The 23,280-nt window shown below is 35.7% G+C and overlaps 2 protein-coding genes and 1 pseudogene across 2 annotated transcripts; 1 reads left to right on the top strand and 2 right to left on the bottom strand.

Annotated features, from left to right (window-relative positions):
* The first annotated feature begins 6,541 nt into the window (after nt 1-6,541).
* Nucleotides 6,542-9,884, top strand: LOC122289104 (protein CUP-SHAPED COTYLEDON 2-like). Its single transcript, XM_043096047.1, has 3 exons — nt 6,542-7,598; nt 7,701-7,984; nt 9,031-9,884. The coding sequence occupies exons 1-3, from the start codon at nt 7,418-7,420 to the stop codon at nt 9,640-9,642; spliced, it is 1,077 nt and encodes a 358-aa protein (XP_042951981.1). The 5' UTR covers nt 6,542-7,417; the 3' UTR covers nt 9,643-9,884.
* Nucleotides 9,885-14,746: 4,862 nt separating this feature from the next.
* LOC122289060 (putative pentatricopeptide repeat-containing protein At3g15200) lies at nt 14,747-17,802 on the bottom strand. The gene is made up of 2 exons (XM_043095971.1): nt 15,978-17,802; nt 14,747-15,114 (listed from the first exon to the last, which is right to left on the bottom strand). Exon 1 carries the CDS (start codon nt 17,641-17,643, stop codon nt 15,991-15,993), a length of 1,653 nt encoding a protein of 550 aa, XP_042951905.1. The 5' UTR covers nt 17,644-17,802; the 3' UTR covers nt 14,747-15,114; nt 15,978-15,990.
* A 2,143-nt stretch (nt 17,803-19,945) lies between these two features.
* LOC122289393 lies at nt 19,946-22,867 on the bottom strand (annotated as a pseudogene).
* Nucleotides 22,868-23,280: the final 413 nt, after the last annotated feature.

A 23,280-nucleotide genomic window follows, 5' to 3' on the forward strand; every position in this document is an offset into this window, starting at 1 on the left:
CTATCAGGTCTAATCTATAGCGAGGTGGCTTCCTTCGTATGCATGCATGCACGCACGTGGCGTTCATGTGGGGGCGGCCCTACTCGATCGTGAAAGTATACAAACAATCAAACGTTATATGCTAATCTGAATTAGTGACTATTTATTTAATTTATTTTATAACTTTTGATGCTCCAACTGATCACATAGGTCCGCCCCTACTTCAAGATTTTGGCATGCGGGGCAGTGCTTCGAAGCTTCAAAATTTCAAATACAAGAAAGCAAGGCAGTTCAGTTAGCCCGTCTTTTGGCTACCAATTTGTACATCTGCTAAATATATAAGTTCCATATGACCATGCCGATACCGTTTTATTCAGAACTTTTTCCCCACATTCATACAGAAAAAGAAAGGGAAAAAAAAAGGCGACAATGGCGAAGGCCTCTGCAACAAGGAGGAGGAGGAATGAGGCATCTAAAAGCAAGATGAAACCACTCTTTCAGCCTCCCTAGTTTATACTTGGTTTTGACTACACTTGATACGGAACAGGTATCCTCTGCATTTTAGCCCTTGCTACCATATCATTCCAAAGTAGATCAGAGTGCCATTGTCAATTCTCCAAACCTTGCCTGTTAGGAAACATCAAACATGAAAGTGTTTCGAAATCTCATTCATGGTTGAATTGTTGATTTGAAAGAAAAAATGTCACATTGTTGATCAAACATACAGAAGGAAAACCCTGATCTGATACCGAGCATCTGAAAAGCATCTATTCTTTTAAGGCATAGAGGACAATTCTTACCATCTTTAATGGGTTGTTCATCCCACATGATGATTGGCATTATAGGCGGCGTGCTTCCTACAAACCTCATTTCAGGCGCATCTTTGGCTTCCTCCACAGTTATATTTCCAATTCTGACCCGAGTGGATTGCATTAGACCTTAACTTTTGCTTAGCAGATCAGATGAGTTTATATGAACCAAAGATCATGAATATTATATAATGCTCACCCATCTAAAATAATGGCTGTGTCAAAAAATACCATGCCCTCGATGAACCATGTGATTACCATCATGGTTGGATCAAGAATAATTCCATCAAAATGCGCTGGAATACATTGCTGGATATGGTTGCTTTAGCTTTTCAAGCAACTGATTGATAAAACGACGTAAATGAAAAGGGATGGTTAATTATTTGGTATGAAAGACTGATACAGTACAGAGTGATATAAAAGATTGGGTAATGAGTTCTCACCTCAGATGGTGATGAGAAAACATGAACTTTAAATTGATCACTGCCATTTCCAAACTCCATCTTCACAACAAAATGGGGATAGAAGCAGTGTACTATCACAGATCAGCCTGTTTAACTTTTTAAAGATCATTACCATATATCACACAGCTGATTCCTGATCATGAGAAGAATAGCTGCTCTTTTCCATGGCTTTCAAGAGAAAGAACGTGGAAACTGAGGCGGCACAACAGATCGGTGATCAGGACTATAGTCTATAGGTGGTGGAGATATATATAAGAGAGCAAGGGAATCATGAGATAATTAATCGGGAAAATGTGAATCATTCATGCTCATCATTAATTCTTTTCTTATTTTTAAACTTCTTTACTATTTTCTACCCGATAGTGTCACTTAAAAAATCATTATAAACAACATAATTTCTCGCCCAAAACAATCATGTGGGCTAATCCATTTTCCAAATCTGGAGTCCTTTGTATCTCTTTTGAATTCCTGATTTCCTCGTAAAAAAAAAAAAAAAAAGCAGCCCGTCAATATCGTACCAAGTATGTCTTATAAAGATCTCTTTAGTTGTTCACCCAGAACATAAAAGAAGCCATGCACGCTAAACATGTACATCTGTCCCGTTCGTTTGGAATATGGTCTTATCTCAATTCATTTGGGTTGAGTTTAAATTTGCATCTAGCTTAACATCTAAATATAAAACTTTCAAATTACTAAAAATCATTTAACTCAAGACTTTTTTATATATGGGACCCAATGACCCATAACATTTTTCAACTCAACACCTCTTTACACACGATCTACAATCTTTTTCAACTTTTCTTAAAAATATTTAAACTTATTTTAACATTCAAATACATCTAAATTTATCTTAGAAGGATTTTACAAAACTCATTCTACCATTTTAAATTATTATTATTTATAAAAAAACTCAATTCATATCAATTCAGCCCAATATCTAATCGTAACCTATAATGACTTTGGCCTCTGTATTTGATTACCAAACAACAATTTATATTATTTTATTTTTTAAAAAAGTCAGCCTTCAAACTTAAAGAGTTGATTAAGCTCGAAACTGATAGCCCAACCAAAATAATAATCGTATTTATAATGTGCAGCGACACTGAACAACAATTCATGTGGTTCACGATGATTGTCTAATATCATTTGTCACTACGTACCCTATACATATTATTCTTTTAATTTCTAGGATTTTATTTTATTTTATTTTATTTTTTTTAAATTTTTATGTGGGCCAAGAAGTGAGACAAATCAATTGGCATGTGATTCCGATGAGTACTGGCGAGGAAGTTGATCTGCCAACAAGCGAGACAAGTTGATTGAAGTTGATTTCAACCAACATAATTTCTAGAAAATGTTCTCGGCCTGATAAGACACACATGATATACAAGTACAAGAATTTCTAATAATTTTTTTTCCAACATTTATTACGGTTCAAATTCAAAGAGATGTAAACAAAATATTTCAATCAGAAGTAATATTTATGGTCATAAAATATGTTAATTCTGCACATTAATTTTGAACTAAAAAAATTATTAAATATAAAATTCGCATAAAAAAAATTAATTTTTAACAGTTAATCTCAATTTAATTAAAAAAATAGGCAAAACTTAATCTTTGCTCGAAAATTTGTGAATTTACTCTGAAGTTGCACAATGAAAACTCCCCAGAATTCAAATCCAAAGATGGCAGCTAGCCGGACATTGACATGCGAAGAAACGCAGCATGCATTCAAAACTGCGCCCACAAGTGATCATCACGCAAAAATGTGTAAACTTCCTGAGGATTTAGATGTGGAAAGTCCGGATTGATAATACTCTTTTTCAATCATTCTGCCCGTTAACCTTTCTCTGTTGGTCTAACTCTTTAAGATTGATTTGCAAGGAGAGTAGGTGCATGTCACACCATCGGAATCCTGCTACTTTCTTAAAGGTATCTCTGCTCTGATATTAGATGCAAGAAATGAGAGGAATCTCTACAAGCTTTCGGCAACAAGACGATGTTCCACATTTCAAAAGTAGTCAGATATCAGGAGTTGTCATTTGTACATCTCAAAGCAACAAAAAGTTTTCAAACTTTATCCTTTTCCTTTGCCTTTTGTGATGATTTGTGAAAGTACTAGATAAAAAACAGTCGTATATTAAGCCATAATCTTTTTAAAAATAGTAGAATCTATTATTAAAAAAAATTGTGAATAATTTCTCTTTATAAAAAGGTGAACCCTATCATAAAAAATATAAAAATTTATTTTTATTTTTTAATTGGATCTACTTTTATATAAAGAATCTTATGAAACTTGTCTTTTTTAAATTTATAATTGACATTATAGAGAACCAACCAAATCAAATTGTCCCAAAAGCTTTTTTTTTTTTTTTGATAAATTTCATTACTACAACGCTTGTCATTTTCCAGATCCTTCACAACAAAGACTGGCATGTCTTCTATACACATTTTTTGGTCTAACAAACCTAAAGTAGTCCTAGCTAAAGAATGTGCTACTGTATTATTCTCTCTATATGTAAATTGCAGCTGTCAATCTCTATTCTTGTTAAAGAAAAACTTAACATCTTCAACCAATGAACCAGTGCAAGACATTTCCTCTTCTTCCCTATTAACTGCCATAATAACAATTTTTGTATCTCCTTCAAAAATTGCATTCTTTATATTAAGATCAATGCATAATTTCAAAGTCTTATGCAGAGCAATGTACTCTACCACCATAGGATCTTCAACATAATTTTGTTGGTCACATACAGCAACCATCGATTCTCCCTCTTCATCGTTTATAATAATTCTCACTACTATTTGTTTCTTTTTCATATCTAAGGAAGCATTCCAATTCATTTTAATAATGTCACAAGCTGGTTTTTCCCACTTTTGAAACCCTCTGACCTGTTTTGCATGAATTTGAGAAGTCTGGACATTCTGATACTCTGATAAGGCTTCCCTTCCCCAGAGGAGATAGTCCCAAAAGTATTTTGATTAATGAAGTGAAGCTCCATGCGAAATGAGGCAGCTTGTTGCTTACTAGGATCCATTATCTAAGCCTGGTTTCTTGTTAAAAGAGGTATAGGGCACAATATGGGCCTGTAACGGGCCTTCCTAGAAATAAAAGTTATATAGAAGGCCCATAAAATAGCATCACCCATTTCTAATTAATCCTCGTGCCCCCTAATTTTCTTATTTTCCTTTATATTTTTTAAAAGGCAACAAAACTAGATTCTTATTTTTATTATTAATTTTATTTTTTAAACGGAAACAAAACTAAATTTCTGAAAAATTCTCTTATTAAATTTGATATGTATATATTTTAATCTAATCAAGAAAAACAAACAAAAAGTTTTAATCTCGGCAAGCACGTATATATACATATCAAATTTTAAGTTTTTCTTGATTAAATTAAAATATAATCAAGAAAAATAATGGTGGATTGTTGTGTTGGTTTTTTAAATTTCTTAAGTGAGTCTTAAAAACTCTGTCGTATGAACAAAAAAAATCCTTATTGAGCCATGTCAAATTATAAAGGAAGGTGACCACAACAAAAAGATTAATAGAGCAAAACGAAGGAGTGAAAATGGAACAATGTGTTCATTCATTTTCTTTTTTCCAAGGGTCGAGGAAAACCTAGCGGCTACCAGGCAGAGGTGACCAAAACAAGAGAATATATGGTGGGGGGTAACCTTTTGGCCTTTTTTGGGTAAATGCTGTTAGGGAGTAGCGAAGGAGATGGTGCAAAGAAGAAGGGTAGCGACAAGAGGGAGACCCCCGGACAGTAGTATTGCAGATTGAAGAGATGATTAGATGTAAAGCCTGAGAGTGGAGCTGTACTCTCAAAATCCGAGCATGATGTGTCAAAATCTCATTGCATCAATCCCTCTCCCCCTTCATCTCTCACTGATTGTGATGGATGGAATGGATTGGATGGATAGATGGGATTGCTCAATACAAACATATACATATGCTTAATTAATCATTTATTCCTCGGTCGAAATCCAGATGATTTGAACTCACACAGTGTTAGAATTCGTGTAAAAGAACCCAGAAAAAGAAGCCCCACCTTTTGTCTACCATTCTTTTTGGGATTCACAGTCTTTTATGTTACTAAAAAGTAAGAAATCTTAATCAATTTAATGGGTGATGGTTCATTTGGGTGTAAAATCAACAAATCGATTCGGCGATTCCAACAACTAATCAATCCGGTATTTCGATCGTTTAAAGAGCTGGGCATGCATCTATGTTTTCATCTTCATGGCACATAGCTGCTGAGTGTTGGGTTACGTTATTACTCTTTTTTGCAGTGCAGATATGCAAATACAGTCATTTTTCCTTCCCATTTTTTCAAATTTTTTTTTTTTTTTGGGAACAGCTGATCTTTGCGTGGGCATAGATGGAGAAGACAAAAATATGGAGTTAAGATACTCATTATGATGGACTTTTGTTTCCTCTATAGAGAACAGAATATTTTGCTACTTTTGACATGTAGTTTGAAAATGATGGCTATTGGTTATTTTGTTGTTACTTATAAAAGGAACTTTGCAGTTTTACTTTTTAATCAGAAACCGATTACGATTGAACATTTAATTAGATCAACAAGATGTGAGATTTGTATCAACTTCTGCTTTCTCACGATATTCACTGTTCACTAAGCATCATCAGGACGATCAACATGCAGCACATGCAAGTACTGAAACAGTCTTAAATGACTGTATTTGTACCTTTTTTTTGCCCCTGGAATAGATGGAACATCTACAACAATACAGCAAATAGATAACTTCATCCTCTCCATTGTTCACTTTACATATCTCATAGTAGATTTAATATGATCAAGCAACAGTTCCACAGTAGAACAATGAAATCCTTTCAATACAAGACTATATATCATCGAATTTGCATGTGAATATACATATATAAACAAAAGGGGTACGTAGTGTGCATTGAAGAATAGAATAATATATATATGAGGGTGCATCAAGCAACGATCCCCAACCATTCCAATAGCCAACAAGGATACAAAAAGCTTACAACACGATGGCTGGTGAACTTTTTTTTTTTCTTTTGTTTTTTTTTATCCACCTTGCTTTTAGCTGCTTCCTGGGGGAAACTTAGTTGTCTTATGCGTCCAACTGTTGCTGTACCTCAGTATCAAAAAAATGTCATATATATATATATAAGTAAATGGCAAAAGCAGTTCTTGGAAAAGTGATAAAAAAGTGAAATCGTATTATTAGATGTAGGTTGCAGCAACCATATATGCTCTTTTAACTTTGGCTGGAGGACATCGGAATCCAAACAAATGAACAAATGCCCGAAAACAAAGACGATCATAAGTGAATCTCATGGAGAAACAGTGTTGGAGAGAGAGAGAGTGCGTGTATCTGTGTGTGTGAGAGAGTACCAAAAGAAGATGGCGTGTGATAACCTTTGGCTTGGCTTGTCTATTTGATTATTTAATTACGCACTGTGCTGACAAGGGGAGATTTGAAACAGCTTTATTGATATCCATGGTGAAAGTCTCTCTTTTTATCTTTCTCCCCCATCTTCCCTCTCCCCTCCTTTCCACCACAAGAGGACCTCTCTCGTAAAATACTTTCTGTTCCCTCCCTTTCATTTTCTTCACTGACAGAGGAATACCTGCACACTTTCTCACGCACGCACGCATACTCAAAGCAGAACCCCCGAGCCACTCTTCAGACACATACATCACCCTCTCTCTCTAGCTATATGGACATGATAAGGACCTTGGCAGAACAGCAGAAAGAGAGAGAGTGATCAGAGTAACAGGAAAGGACAGGGCAGAGAAAACACAGAGATTTTCCAGCCATATCATACCTTATTATTTCGCCTTTCTCCCTGCCACCCGATTCATCAAAATCCCCATGAAACCCATATAAGATCACTCTCTTTCTCAACCCCACCTATGAGTTAAACTAACAACAACCCAGAGCAAACCTCCTTCTCCTCCCTCCACTATGACTTCTGATCTTGAGTTCACCAACTCCTTGTCGTTCTCTGAATTGGTTTTCACAGATTCTTGAAGATTGGAAGCAAGATTCTGACCTGTGTTATTGACAACCCTTGCCAGTCTCTAAAGGCTATCAAACTCCTTGCTTTAGCTTTTTGGCTCATTAAGCTTCTTTTTAGCCTGTGACTTCTAGCTGGATTTCCATGGAGTCCTACGGCTATTTTGATAACACGGATGCCCACTTGCCTCCTGGATTTCGCTTTCACCCAACTGATGAAGAACTTATCACATACTACCTCCTCAAGAAAGTCTTGGACAGCAACTTCACCGGCAGAGCCATTGCCGAAGTTGACCTCAACAAGTGCGAGCCATGGGAGCTACCTGGTATTTACTTTTTTTTCAAAGCTCATTTCTGGTCACCAACGAGATTCACAAGTTTGATAGATTTTATATTTTTCTCGACCTTGTATTTTTTTTTTTTTTCAGAGAAAGCAAAGATAGGAGAGAAAGAGTGGTACTTCTTCAGCCTGCGTGACCGCAAGTACCCAACTGGCCTTAGAACTAACAGGGCTACTGAGGCTGGATACTGGAAGGCTACTGGGAAAGACAGGGAGATTTACAGCTCCAAGACTGGTTCTCTCGTGGGGATGAAGAAGACGCTGGTGTTCTACCGAGGAAGAGCTCCTAAAGGAGAGAAGAGTAACTGGGTCATGCACGAGTACCGACTTGAAGGCAAATTTGCTTACCATTACCTCTCTAGGAGTTCCAAGGTTCTCTCTCTCGCTCTCTCTCCCTCTCTCCCTCTCTCTCTGAGTGCGTGAGTAGATTGTTTTGTTCTTTCCACTTTCCAGCATAAAGGCTCCATTACTATTGTAGAGGTTACGTATTATTGTTTTTTATTTATATAAATAAATTACGTAGCGTTGGAGGAGTTGGTCTTAGGCGTTAGCTTTTTTATTTTCCGCGATTTTAGGCTTTATTTACGGCAATGTATCTATGGATGATGGGTTTTTTCAGGGAAAGTCTGAAAAGGTTAGGGTAGGTTTTTCAGTTGATAGTTCTGTTGTTCGGAATGCTCCCGCTCCTCGGTAGTTGTTGATCGTAGTTCTGTTCCACCTTCCTTCTGCTTCGGACTTGAATGGTAAATGGTAGAAGTACTCGAGCCATTGTTAACGTTTCGTTCTCTCACTTCGGCTGGTTTTGTAAACAAAATTTATAGCATTATTTCCATCGGGATAAAATTAAAAGCATTGGTGTCTTCATTGATTCTGGAATTTAGAACGTTTCGCATATCGAAAACTAGAAATGCTCGGTTCGGCGCCCACAAACTTTTTAATGCATGCAAACTTTGATCGCTTCGTCTTCTGTATCTGATTGTATTGCAATATAAGATGATTCAGTTGTGATAACTCACAGGAAATCCGTTGCTCTCTCTCTCTCCCCATAAATCAGTGGTAGATGGTGGGTGGAGGATGAAATCACGTATGAATGGGTTCTGCACTCATATTTATAATTGTTAGAGACAATTTCTGTGCCATTCCTAAGCTGTGCTTCTATGGTATTTCACTATTTCTTTTCTTAACTAGTAATATGTTCAATTAGGATCTTCATAAGGAGGCTTTCTAACGAGTACATTTATGATCAAGTCAATCTAAAACGTACATAAACATATGAAAACGAACTGAAGGCAGGCGACTTTGTGCCCTAACCTTTCTGATTATATCTTAATCTTTGTATTTTCATTTGCTCTTAGAAACTTTTTCCTTTTCACTGCATTGTTTACTGCAAGATATTTACACAAATTTATTTCAAACAGGATGAGTGGGTCATATCCCGGGTGTTTCAGAAGAGCGGATCCAGCGGTGGAGGAAGTGTTGGATCGAAGAAGACTCGCCTGATCTGTTCTACTGCTAGTGTTACCCTGTACCCAGAGCCCAGCTCACCTACCTCGGTCTCCCTCCCGCCGCTGCTTGACTCCTCGCCCTACCCCACCGCCACTGCCGCGCCCTCCGTCAACCTCAACGATCGTGACGGCTGCTCTTACGACAGCCCAATTGCAAGGGAGCACGTGTCCTGTTTCTCCACCATAGCCGCAGCAGCCGCCTCCGCTGCTGCCACCAACTTCAACCCTAGCTTCGACCTCGCTCCACCACTGCCTGCGATTGCCTCCGTCGACCCCTTCACGCGGTTTCCGACGAACGTTGGAGTCTCGACTTTCCCGAGCCTGAGGTCCTTGCAGGACAACCTTCAGCTGCCATTCTTCTTCTCGCAGGGCACGGTGCCTATGCTCCACGGAGGTCCCGCCGAACCTGGCCTCTGCAGCTCGTCTGGGACATGGCCAATGCAGGAGGACCTAAAGGTCGATGGCACCGGTGGTGGCAGAGCGGGAATGGGTCCCACTGAGCTTGACTGCATGTGGACCTACTAAGAAGTTTCATGTTTCTATATACCTAGGCCTGAACACAGTGATAACGAAGCTCTAGTACTAAGTACTGTTGTTATAAAGTCGGTTTGATATTGTGTAGGCCCCTTTTCGATCGCCATTAAACTGCTTATCTTCTTCTAGTTAATACAATGATTCACTTCCTGGTAAAGTGAACTCATTGCTTTACTGTGCTTTAATTTTAGTTTAATTGTATGTCATTAATTGAACTACTTTTTTACTGTGTCCTTTTAATATCTACTTGAGTTTTCAGTTTAATATATATATTTTTTGTTATATTATCGATTTAACAATAGTTGTGAAGTGGGAATATCTATCCGATTTAATAAATGCATATCGGACTGTTTTTCATGTACTGTGGTGGATTCGATTGAGATGATGATCAACGCTTGTTGGTGTATATATAGAAAACGAGCTTAAAATATAATAGAGAATTAAGCCATTTGCTTTGGAAACCATGTAAGAAGACCCGTGATAGATTTATGAAGATCTTGCATGGATTTAAAGAAATGAATGGTCGATTCTTCTTCCAAAGGGTCGAGTACTATACACATTAATATCGTTGCAGATCCAGACATTTCGGACTTTACGAGGAAATATATTGGGAAGCCGATGAGAATCAATTAATTCATGCACTGAGTTGTTTTCATTTAAGTGAAGTGAATGTAACTCTTAAGTATATATATTTGATGCATGACTATTGACATTAGATTAGTTATCCCAATATTTATTTAAAATTTGAAGAAATGTAACTTTTAACTTTAGCAAATCACTCGATACTTAAAAAATTTACGTTGTATTAGTCATTATATTCTTTATAATAATAAAATATTATTTTATTATTATTTATATTTCTTTAATAAATTTTTATTTTTAATTACTTTTTTTATTTTCTTTTCTTAATATTCAATAACATCCAATAATCATATTCATTTTCATTTTCATAATCCAACAATTTATAATATAATAATCACATATATACATAGATGATAAAATCTCATATGTAAATAAAATTTTCATATGTACAATCCATAAGTCTCATATCTGTAATATAATAATCTCAAAATATAACAAAATAACATAAGAGAAAAAAATGAAATTAATAAACAATTGTTATAGACTTGGTACATGACTTTTCATCTTTAAAGAAAAAGATAAAAGAAAAATCTTCTTGTAAGTAGAGTTCATGCACCAATTTGTGTACCGATATTGATATGTAAGGCATATGTTTAACGAAATGATATGAATTGAAGACAGAAATAATTTAATGAGATAGGAGATTTTCTACTTTTCTAAAAAAAATTTATATATTTTTAAATAAAAAAAATTATCGGTATGCAAATTGATGCACAAACTTGCTTATACGTAATAAAACTTAAAAATAAAATTACTGTAACTCATATTTAGGATAAAAATGAGTTGGTTAATTTAATGTGGGTCAATTTTTAATAAAACAAGTTAAATTTAAAAATAAAAAGTAATTTAAAAAAACCTACATAGATGCTCTAACAAAAGAGTCGGATCAATTCAACCGTGAGCTTAACGTGATTACTCTTAATTATAACATGAATGAGAGTTACCGAATGGCGGGTTGTCGGGCTTATTTTTATGACTATACTTTACGATATTTTGTATTAAACACTAGAATACAATATGAAAAGCGAGAAAGAAAATTGTGGCATTTTTTTGTCTTTTTGTCCTTTTCAACATTTTCCACGACATTTAATGGGCGGTTGAATATAGACTCAAGAGGGTGGGCAGCACGGTTAACTTCCACATGGGGGGGAACTGCAAGCAAAACCTTTCGAGAGGACTGTGTCTTCAGCCCCGCTTGAGGAAGGGACAAATTCAATGCTCTTTCACTGACATTGTATTGCGCTCTTATGTGAGCGTTAGATACCGATCAAAAGGGAGGCGATGGACCAGGCTATGCAACAACATGGGCTAGCTACTACCTTAGCTGCAGGAAATTATTATTGATGGTGACAATATTGTCGCGGTATATATCTCGTCTTGTGCCTCGTACAATATCAGTCATAAAAATGGATAACCCTATACCATATAATTCTGCTAATAAACCGTGAAAACTAGTGGTGTTTTGTAGGACAGCCAGAGCCTTTCAGACTCAGTATCACTAGCTAATTTTTCACCTTTTTCGTGGGGTTGGGAATGAAACTATATTCATATCATTGACATGCCAGACATAGTACTGTAAAACTTTATCCAACTAGTTAGGGTTAATAAACAAAAAACTCGAAAAACCCACTGTAAAAAAACAATAAAAATATTAAAAATCCCTCGAGCTTCATGATGAGAAGTTACAGATAGCCCTGGTGAGTATGCGTTTCATTTGCTGCGAATTAGATATATATACCAGCCATTGATTATTAATTTGCACTTTGGATATATTAATTTGGAATCCTCACTCCTTTTATTATTTTTATTATTATTATTTAGAAAAATATATATTCGAGACCACTGAGACGTATTAACTGCATGTTTAATGGACGCCCCATGCATGCTAACTACAAACAGTAGTGATCAGATACCAGTACGAGACCTGCAAACAGTGGCGGCGGAAGGAGGCGCTGGCTGCAGGCAGAGACCGTGCATGGCCCCCCCGGAGTCCGGGCCCTCCCAGCTATATATATATATATATACACAAATATACGTGCATATATATATGGCTCGATCCTGGTCGGGCCCTCCTAAGTTGTAGAACACTGCTAATAACTGTTCTTCAGAGAAATGGGTGTGTACATTTATAATCATTATTCGTTTGCAGCCTCCCATTTATTTCTTTGATCGATATTGAGTACTTGCAGCATATTTATATAAATGCAAGAAAACCTAACTTTAAATATTACGTTGGTCTCCAAACAGATCGAAATTAAACAAGAAGATGTGATGCCCGTGATTCCCAGAGTGGGAAGCATAAATTAGTGGAGGTCCACACTGCGGACGTTGTCCATCTGAGACGATGGAGTTGTTCAACTTCTTTTTAAATATATATGCATGGGCAGGGCATCTACGTTTACCTAGCTAGTTCGACGTCATGCTCGCTATATTTGCCAACGCACGTACACATATATTTCATATAATTTATCTCAGAATGGTTACAATTTTTTTAAATTTTTATATAAAATATAATAAAAAAAATCAATTTTCTCAAATCTCTCCTTAATTAAGATTTTGAAAATGTGTTTTTTTTTTTTTTCCAAATGAAATTACAAAAATCAGTTCGAATTTTATATATCCTGGTTGATCTAGAAAACTAGATGCTCGCAAATTGGACCTTTCTTTTGCTCCAAAGCCTTTATACAGCTCTAGTTGATCATCGATCATTCTTGCTATATCCGCGAACCGAATGCTAGAATTTATGATGAGTAGCAAACAATATAAGTTAGATTTAATAAGAACATGATTTATGTAGTCTTAAAGTATATAAATTTCATGTATTATTATTGAAAAAATTATAAATTTTTTATAATATATCTCACCTTTTTAAATAAAAATATTCAAGATTTATACACCTTAAAATTGTATATAATATTAATCAATTTAAAAATTTTGCCGAACTCACAATATTTTTTATTTTTTAAACAAGTTAATATTTCGCTCATAAAAGAAATTCAAGTATAAAATAAAGTAGGCATGATGATACCGTATGTATAGATATAGCTGTCTAATGATTCATTTTTAGAGAAAAGACGAAATCTTCGTTCAAAGACGTCAAAAGATGAATAAAATTGTAAATCATAATATGTTTCAGTTGGTCTTGAAGCGTGGGAAGAAGATATTGGTGGGTGGAGGAGGCCAGTGCGTAATGATTGTGAGATGGAAAGAGTCAAGTCAACATATTAATTGCGACCTTGATACGTACATTATCAAGGCTAAATAAAAGAGGCACAGCTACTCCATTATTCTGCCTTTTTATGGCTATCTCGTCTCTGCTCAGGGACTCTACTTTGGTAGGTTCCTTCCCATTGCATATGGCTATGGCACAGCACGCGGGTGTCCCTTCTTTGTGCAACTTGTTTTTGGACTTTAACCTCAGGTTGAAAACGCTCCATTACACCTCGTGATGAACAGCAAAAGAGGAAGCATGTAATTATTAAAAAAATATTTTATCTATTATACTACCATCCCATTTATATTTTATTAATTAAAATATAACACATTTATTATTATTATTAATAATTTATTACATATTTATTTATCATTAAATAATAATAAATACGTTACATCAAATATAATAAGATACAAATAAAAAAATAGTATAATATATACTATTACTCATTATCAAAACAACATTGTTATCCCCCTTCAAAAAAAAAAAAAAAAACAACATTGTTATTGTCAGCGGTATAACTCATACCAGCATTTCTCTTACAAAAATAGTTGGAATTTTGAGTTTTTTTGTCCCAAACTATGCACTATTTCTAAATTAAAAAAATTCTATTTTTAAGCTGGTGCTTTGATACAAAAGAGCTATGCATATTGTTATTTTTACGTATTTTTCACATATTACATTGATAAGATTGATTAAAATAATTATTTTATATTAAAAAAATGACGTAACTAATCACATTAATAAAATATATACAAATAAAATAAATCTAACAATTAAACCCAAAGTCGTACATTTAATAGTTTTGAAATATTTTATTTTATTTATTTTTAAGTCTCGTTTTTCCAAGTCTTTAATGTCAATGGAATATTAAAAAAATGGATATAAGTAAAATAAAAAGCAATACCTTCTTGGAATGTAAAGGATTGATTTACAAAAGTTGAATACGTCATGGCTTGTTTGAATAGAGCAATGGTAAACTTATAGATTGGGCCCAATGATACCCAGATTTTTGGGCGGGCTCAGACCCGAATTTAGACGGGATGTTGTTTTGTGCTGTTATTATACTGTCTCATGTGTAGTTTGTTACAGCAATATTTCTACAGTTAAAATGTGACATAAAGCCTAGACTTACACCCTCAACACCAGTCCTTTATTAATTTCAAGAAAACTGAAAAATAAAGAAAATTGAGAAACAAGAAAATAAAGAAAATTGGAAAAAAAAAAAAAGTCTTCTCACCACCAAAAGAGGTGGTTCGACCGCCCTAGGGATGGTTCACGCCATCCTGCTAGGTGGTTGGAAACTTGGAATGTAGAGATCCACCTCTGCATGGGGTTTATTTCAAATATATATGATTTATTGCGGCGGAGAGTGATACAGTGAAAGTGGACTTAAGTGGGTTCCTAGGCTTCTTGATTGGGCCATTCTGTGTTTATTAAGGCGCCCTTCTTTCTTCTGCCAAGTCTTGACATCCAATCCATATCTGTTTGCCTTATATTTTTATGGACGCATTTGCTCGATTGACACGTCTGAAGGACTCCAATGTTCCCCTTGTTGGATCCTTAGCAATTCATGCTAGAATTGGTCACTGGGAGTACCTAGAAGGCTAGAAAGCCCATTTTATAAAATTTACGTGAGATCCAAAAAGTGCGGATGCTTTATTTATTACCAAGTAGAGATGAATACTATATTGTAGCGGCTGGAAATTCTTTGACGCTTAATCGAGGTATTCAAGAAGAACAGATTGTTCCAGCTAGAAACTGTCAAGAATTCCTGACTATTTGATGGGAACAAGTCCACCTTCCAAGTATTTTTCCCTTCCCCCATCCTGGTATCTCTCTAAGTTTTTATCATCTATTTCTTAAATATGGAAGGTAAGACTTGTTTGTTAACCTGGATCACCTCTAAAGCTCATGGCCATCCCTAAGGGCTAGGAATTCCGCCTTTGTATTTGTCCCTTCTCCATGGTAAGCTGAGAAAGCCCCCACCAGGTTTCCTTGTTCATCCCAAATCACTTCTTCTCCTCCACTTACCCCCCGGAGTGCCAAGGCTGCACCCGTTTATATTAAGTTTAGCATACCCCCTGACCAGATTCCTCCCACGGATAAAAACCAAGCAAGAGAGACAGAGATGGCAACCCTATTGTTAGCTTGTTTGACCCTCCCCTCAAAGCTGAGCAATTCTCTCTCACTTTTTAGTGCATCTTCTTTTTCTTTTTCTTCGAATCAGTTAAGATGACAAGTACATTCAGGTCGCTCAGTTTCTACAAAAACCTACCGCGCAATGCTTCTCTAAAGGTAAATGCAGAATCAACTCCTAGTTTGGTTGCTGAGAAAAATAATGAGGAATTAACAAGACAAATAAAGAGTGAGAACTTTACCATACCCAAAATTCTTGTAATAATTTTGTTCCGTTCTAGTAAGGGATTTACAAGCTTAGTTCAACTTTCAAAGTTGGAGGAAGTATTACCTTCTCTATCTCTCTATGAGCTCCCATCCTCCTCTGCTGAAATTTCCACTTCTTCTCCTGCTCTCATTTTCAACTTGTCGTTCATGTCATTGACAAATATATTGGTCCTTGGCTCTGGCACCATTCCCTTCGATACCATCTGCCTGAAAAAACGCAGCGCATCTCGTATTCTCCCCTTGTCATAGAAGCCATGAATCATAATAGTATAAGATCGACGGTCATGTCCCATCCCGTTTCTCTCCATCTCCTCCCATGTATATCTTACTCTTGCCTCATCATCCCAATCCATATACAACTTCAACATCAAATTGTATGTGTCACAAGTCATCTGACACCCATTTCTCTCCATCCTTTCCAAAAGCTCTGGAACTTCCTCTGGTTTCTTCAAGGACTTGAGCAAGTAATTCCAGGTTTTATCAGTTGGCAAACAACTGCCCTTCTTCTGTTCCATTTCTTCCAAAAGCTCGTATACCTTTTCCATCCTCCTTATCTTGCAGAGGTGCTTGATTAGCGAGTTGTAAGTCGCCGCATTTGGTAGACAGCCCCGCTCCTTCATTTCCTCAAAAACTTCCAAAGCTTCAGGGATCCTCTTCTTGAAACAAAGCGCATAAATGATACAATTGCAGATCACTACATCTGGGTTCAAACCATTCTCCCGCATAGCTCGGAACAAATTGATCGCGGTGCCCAATTTCCCCTTCTTTGTCAGAGCGTTTATAAAAGTCCCGTGCGTGAACAAATCCGGCCGACATTTAGATGCAATTATTTCGTTCCAAAATCTTTTTGCCTCGTAAACATTCCCCAACACGCACCAGCCGTTGAGAATGATATTCCAGGTCTTGATATCGCAACCAAACTCGTATCGCTTTGAGTGAAATAAAGTTTCCGCAGCCTCCACATGCTTATACCGGCATAACCACATCAAAAGCCTCTGAAATGAAACCAAATCACTGTCTAATCCAAACTCTTTCCTCCTATTGAATATACCAATTGCGTCCTCCACCTTATGAGCAGCCGCAAATCTATTGATCAAAATCCCATAGGTCTCTTCATTGACCAGGCCCTTTCTGCTCGACATTTCGTCGAGCACTTTGATATGCTCCTCAAAACGCCGCAATCTCCCAAGAATGTCAAGAACCTCATTGTAGACAACCGACCCAGGTGAGTAAGCACTTCCTTCTCCTCCTCTTTTACAAACCCACTCGAAAAATACATACGCTGGTCTCCAATCCGAACGATGCCGCTGAAGTACGTTCAGCACCAAATCCTCGCTCAGCGTAAGCTCGCATAGATCGAGAGCACGCTCAATCTCCTCTGCCGGCTTGTCCCTTCGAAACTTGAGTAGGTTTTGAACAAAGATAGTTGATTGGTGATCTGGGTCTCGTCGAAACTCGCTGGGTTGATCAGAATCAGCTACTGAGTGCACAAAGCGAGTCGTTTCGGCTCTTCCTGGGAAACGAAATTCGGATCTTCTTGTGAAAGTTGCAGAATTCGTACTCTTTGGGCTATAAGGATCAAGAATATTGGCCAGGGGAGAGAGGGATTTGCGTGAAATGAGATGGCGAGAGCGATCATTTCTGGAGAGTGCTTGAAATTTGAGTTTCAATTCACGTTGGATGTTTTCCCGGGGAAATGCTCTCAACGGTTGGAATTTTGAGTACCGCATGATGGGCCTGTTTGAATGGGTGGAATCGATGTGGCATTATATTATGATCAGATTCTAATTTTGAGCATCGCTCGTTACTTTGCGGTCCATTCTTTCCCGCCGTAGTTTTCAGTGGCAAGTTAGGCGATACCTTAGCTTACGATCGTCCCAGTCATTCAATTTTGAGAAATGTTTAGCTGTAAAGAGATTTCATAAAAATAGATTTTATAAATTGACGTGATTTGATGTTATATATTAAATTATAAAATTATTTTTATCGTAACGTATATTTAACTTATCGTATAAAATTATGTCAATTTATAAGTTTATTTTTATGAAATTTTGTATAACTCATAACCCTTACTTTTTCAATTTAAAACTAAGATGACTAGGGGGGTTGTGTGGAGAAAAAATTCTGTTGAATTTTTGTAAGATTTCCAATGTTGCTATTGAGAGCATGAGGGAATGATACCAATAGAGTTTCATTGATCTTATTTTCTGGTCAAGGGTTGATGCCCTTGAAACTCCAGAAATCCCCCATTAATAGATTAATTCTTGAGATTTAATTTTGGACTTTTAACTTTGATCAAATCAATCGAATTTCATGGGTGTCGAATTTATTAACTCTGAGTAGGGTTTGTGCAATAAGACTATTAGTTCCATGAAAGTGGTCAATGTTCACCCTCCACAAAGCATGATAGTTTAAGAAGCGAATTAAAATCAAGCTACAGACAGGAATAATAGAGATCATAAACAAAACATTTATGCAACAATTAAAAATTAGCTAGCAAGATAATTCTACCCGTGACAGGACATGCTTATACTAAACAATGAACTACAATTCTTCATTTAATCACCCACTGCATGTTGATGACCCATTTGAGTCGAAAGTTATACTGTAACAAGCATAATTACTATCTAATAGGTTATACTTGTATTGGAGTCAATCACAATCTACATGCCATGACTAAAAATAGCATGAGGAATTAAACATAGTAGGATGCATTCAACTCAAATGAAAGTAAAAGAATTAAGCTTCCCCTTTATATTGAATACTATCCAATCAACTGTATTTTGTGTTTATATTCATCAATATCAAACCTTGGTAAAACAGTTTCAGAAATCTCATAACTTGCCACCAGCTAGTTTTGACTCGGGTTTTGTTTCAGCTTCTTTTAGATAAATTATGTAATTCGGCTAAATGGGAATTATTTCAAGATCTTCTTAACGTATTAAAAATGGATGGCATTTGTACGTATATATATATATATATATAAGTAGCATATGTGTCAAGTATATGACTGAACTTAACTTCACAGTTTTCTCCAGCCAAACAATTTATTAGATGAAGCTGTAAAAGCACAATGCTGAAAGAAAGGGGATTACATACAGGAGTGGTTTACATTGCACATATAGGATTTTGAAGACCAAAGGAGTATGGTTCGGGAAATTTTTTTTTCTGGAGACATAATTAAGCTTTGGCTATTAGCCTATCTGCAATTTATAATACAAAGCAGTAGAGTAAATTCTTATTGCTGGGTTCAATTTTAAAACTAGCAACTCACATGAATGTCCTTTAGAAGTTAATTGTGACTACTAAAATAAGTTACCTATTGATTAGGAACTTTGGGTCAGTGATATCAAGAAGTCTAGTCATCCTTTTATTAACTGCATTCTAGCATATTACTTTTTCATGCTACAGGATATTATTTCTCCATCATTCCACTTCTAAATATGCACCATCATTTGCTTAGAAGAAACTAGATTAGATTAGATTAGATTACTCAAAATGTTTCATGCAAACTTTAGCATTCCAAAGTTAATTAATTGACAATGATCAATTTAAAACTTGAAATGAACTAAAGGTGTCGTGTCGTCTAAACACCCCCTCCCCCCGGCAAACAAGTTACATCTTTAGCTAACAGAAATAGGACCATAAGAAAATCCTGCTCTTTTGGCAATGATCTTTCGTGACAAAGTCAAAATCATATACGGCGTAACGGCACTCGTCAGCTGGAAGGCTTGCAGTGAAATCCTCATCTTTATATATTCTCTCTCCTTGTTGAATGTAATCCCACCTGCAACTTTCAAACAATAATAATATTTTTAAAAAAATAATATTATATATAATTATAAAGTACATAAATATTATGCAATCATTTTAAAAATTAAAATAGTGTAATTTATTATTAAAAAAATTAAATTTTTTTATATAAATCTCAAATTTATTTATTTTTTTAAATAATTACACGATACTTATATACTTATAATTTAATTTCTTATATACTTATATACTTATAATCATAACTTTCATTTCTCTCCATTAATTACATATGTACGGTTGTATTCTTCTGATATGGAGCCACCAGTGCCAGGTGTTGAAAATAAGCATGTCATATCCTCTCCATGCATTACCATTGTTAATGGAGTCCAGCTTCGGGACTGCACTCATCTTTTATTTTACCAGATAAACTAGAAATCCATTACGAGATAGGGCCACAGAAATGCGATATTCCTGCAACCATCATCCAAGAATTAAAATTCCTATGTAATATGCATAGATGATGATCAATCATATATCATATCCAATAGACAGATCAGTTGATTTAATTATTTAAATTTGCAAAATCATCATTGTAAGTCTCAAAAAATTAAACTAATACATGTAGATTTAATTATTTGTGGTGATTTTACAAAATTAACCAAGGTGACGGCCTTCCGGCCAATACGTTTAACATGGTCACTCACACTGAAAAAGTCCCAATCGTAGAGCATTAATTCCCCTTTATAACAAGTAGATCGATGCAACCGACCGTGTTGAAGAAAACCCATCAAATTAAGGTTAAAGTGCGACGCAACTTCGATCATGCGACATTAAAAGTACCTAGCTACTCACCTGCAAAGAAAATGTGGAGAGAGCACCATTTCTCTTAAGAGTATAGTTTGTTTGGGGCACCGAAACATGCAACATGCATGTGAGAGACTTCCATTGATTGAGGCTTAGAGAGTCCCCAACGAACAATATTTTCTTCTCCTTAAACCTTCTCAAGAAGAATAATTCTATAGCCAACCGCAATGCGTCCCCGCTACGGCCTCTTGGCTAATGTGGCATTTCATGTAAAAAAATAAAAAACATAAGCGGAGAGTAGATTTCAACCACGTGAAATGATAAAAACTAAATCACAGAGAGAGAAAAATGAAATTTGAAATCTGGTTTGAGAGAGAGTAAAATCCACAAAGAGTTTGAAGCCCAAAGAGAGTCTGCATCTTCTTCGTTGGGATCCTCTTCTTCACGAGGCGTGTAGCATTTCATTTTGAGCTGAGTAAAAATCAGAGAGAGTAAAAGTTAAGAACGCAGAAGAGAGAGAGTCCACATTTTTCTCTGTGAGCTGAGTAAAAGCCATAGAGTAAAACCCAGTTTGCAAAATTTAAAGAGAAAGGCGTCTAACATTCTCTATGAGCTGTGAGTTGAGTAAAAATCAGAGTAAAGCCCAGTTGCAAAATCTGAAGAGAGAGAGAGAGAGAGAGAGAGTCTGCATCTTCTTCGTCGCACCAGATTTTTCTTACGGTTGGTTATTCAGAATTTGGGCCAGTAAGAATCTTTCTTATGAAAGAAAGCAACCAGGCATCGGTTCTACGGAATCAAGGACACAGTGTAAGCAGAATCCAATGCAAAAAGAGGTCAAGAAACAAGCCACAGAGCTGAGAAGAACAACTGAAACAGTGCCCAAGTAAATATAAGGTGTAGAATAGCTCCAAGGTTTATTAGAATCTACCATATGCCACGTCCTTTCAATTCCCTCAATTTAATTCTATGAAGGAAGCTCTCTTTTGGGAATAATTTTTTTATATCATTAATACGACGAAGATATTTAGGTATTTAATTACAAGAAAATATGTATCCCATTCAAAAAAATGTGTACTGCAAAATGTGATGAATAATAGGTGAGATTTTGGGCACTTTGCATACTGAGGAAATACAGAGGACTCCAACACAACCATGTGCTTTGTTAATTTTTGGGTCGAATTTTTCTCCTTGAGGCTTTCTACATCAGATTCAGTATTATCTTTGGAGGGATTTTGAAAGAAGACACTTGGAACTTGAAAAGTCTCAATTCGATCTCAAATTACTGAAGTTTTCAGGCTTTATTTCTAGTTCAATAAATCATAAGCAGTGGGGCAAAGATAAAAAAAAAGTTCACTGAAACAAATTTAGGTTAAGCAGGTGCAATCATGCAGAACAAGATTGCAATGAGAAATGGAAATAAACCCAACTTTTGGCACCTTTGGTTAGTGTAGAATGGCCAACTTGGTAGCAAGAAAGATGAGCAAAGAAGATTTGAACTTGAGCGTGCAATCATTAAAATGAGATTTCTCTCTCTCTGGTTTAAAGTTTTTCATTTCACGGACTAAAATCTGGTTTCCCGGTTATGTTTTCTTTTTAAATAAAATGCCATGTCAGCCAAGAGGCCGCGGCGGGAACACATCACGGTTGGCTATAGAATTGTTCTCTCAAGAAATCCTGACTGTTGAATCTACGGTATTGTTTGGTCACAAAAAATTTTTATCTTAAACACAAAATTCTCATCTCATCATTACAATTTTTTTAAATTTCCATACAAAATATAATAAGCAATTTAAATTTTTTCCTACTTTTTCGAATTCTAAAATAATAATAATAATAAAATATAATATTTTAATATTTAATTTTAAAACTCAAAATTCTCATCTGAAAAATCTCAAGAGCCAAGCAGAACCGTGTACACGAGGACATTCAAAAAATTAAATATTTAAATTAAGACGGACGTTACATAACCCGCAATTAGGACACTACTAGACCATATATGAACATAAGATGCAGGTTTGTGATGGAATTATGTACACATATTATTAACGATTGCATATATACGTGGGTACTACCGATTGACCTTGGCAATTTACAACGACGAGGCTTCCATCGGAATTTGAGATAAGCAGTATCAAGTCGATCGCCCATTTTTATAGCAGTCAAATTCTTTCATAATGAATGGGCAAGATGTTGAGTTGTACAAAGGATAAGAATCATCATAAACCCATCTTCCTCCAAAGAAATCACAGCTACCCGTTTGTAAATGAAGATCGTCATCATGACCTATTAACATACTCAATTGCTCCATTTTGGAATTGCATTGGCGAATGCTGGAAACGAGTAACATGACAATGCAAAAGCAAAAAAATAAAAGCTTTTAATCCAATGTTCCATGGCGTAAGTGGTGTGCTTTCGTTGAGAGAGATCATCTGTATATTAGAGAGAGAATGCTGGAAACGAGTAACATGACAATGCAAAAGCAAAAAAATAAAAGCTTTTAATCCAATGTTCCATGGCGTAAGTGGTGTGCTTACGTTGAGAGAGATCATCTATATATTAGAGAGAGATCTAGAATAGTTAATTTAGGACTTCAAAGGTGTAGAAATAATGATGCAGAAATATATATATATATATATATATATATAATATGTAAAATATATGTGTAACATGATGATCATGTGTGTATTTAATTGGTAATCTACTCGAAGACAAAAGAAACTCACTTTCTCTTCAATAATCTCTTTTCCATTTATTTCATGCGGTAGATTAATTATATATATTTTTTATAGTTTGAGGAGTGATTCAGAAAT

This window comes from Carya illinoinensis, chromosome 12, assembly GCF_018687715.1.
Source record: "Carya illinoinensis cultivar Pawnee chromosome 12, C.illinoinensisPawnee_v1, whole genome shotgun sequence".
Classification (NCBI taxonomy): Eukaryota; Viridiplantae; Streptophyta; class Magnoliopsida; order Fagales; family Juglandaceae; genus Carya; species Carya illinoinensis.

Coding starts and splice junctions, on each gene's coding strand:
- LOC122289104 (XM_043096047.1), top strand. CDS start 7,418: ATGGAGTCCTACGGCTATTTTGATAACACGGATGCCCACTTGCCTCCT. Junction 7,599..7,700: donor CGAGCCATGGGAGCTACCTG/GTATTTACTTTT, acceptor TTTTTTTTTCAG/AGAAAGCAAAGATAGGAGAG. Junction 7,985..9,030: donor ACCTCTCTAGGAGTTCCAAG/GTTCTCTCTCTC, acceptor TATTTCAAACAG/GATGAGTGGGTCATATCCCG.
- LOC122289060 (XM_043095971.1), bottom strand. CDS start 17,643: ATGCGGTACTCAAAATTCCAACCGTTGAGAGCATTTCCCCGGGAAAAC.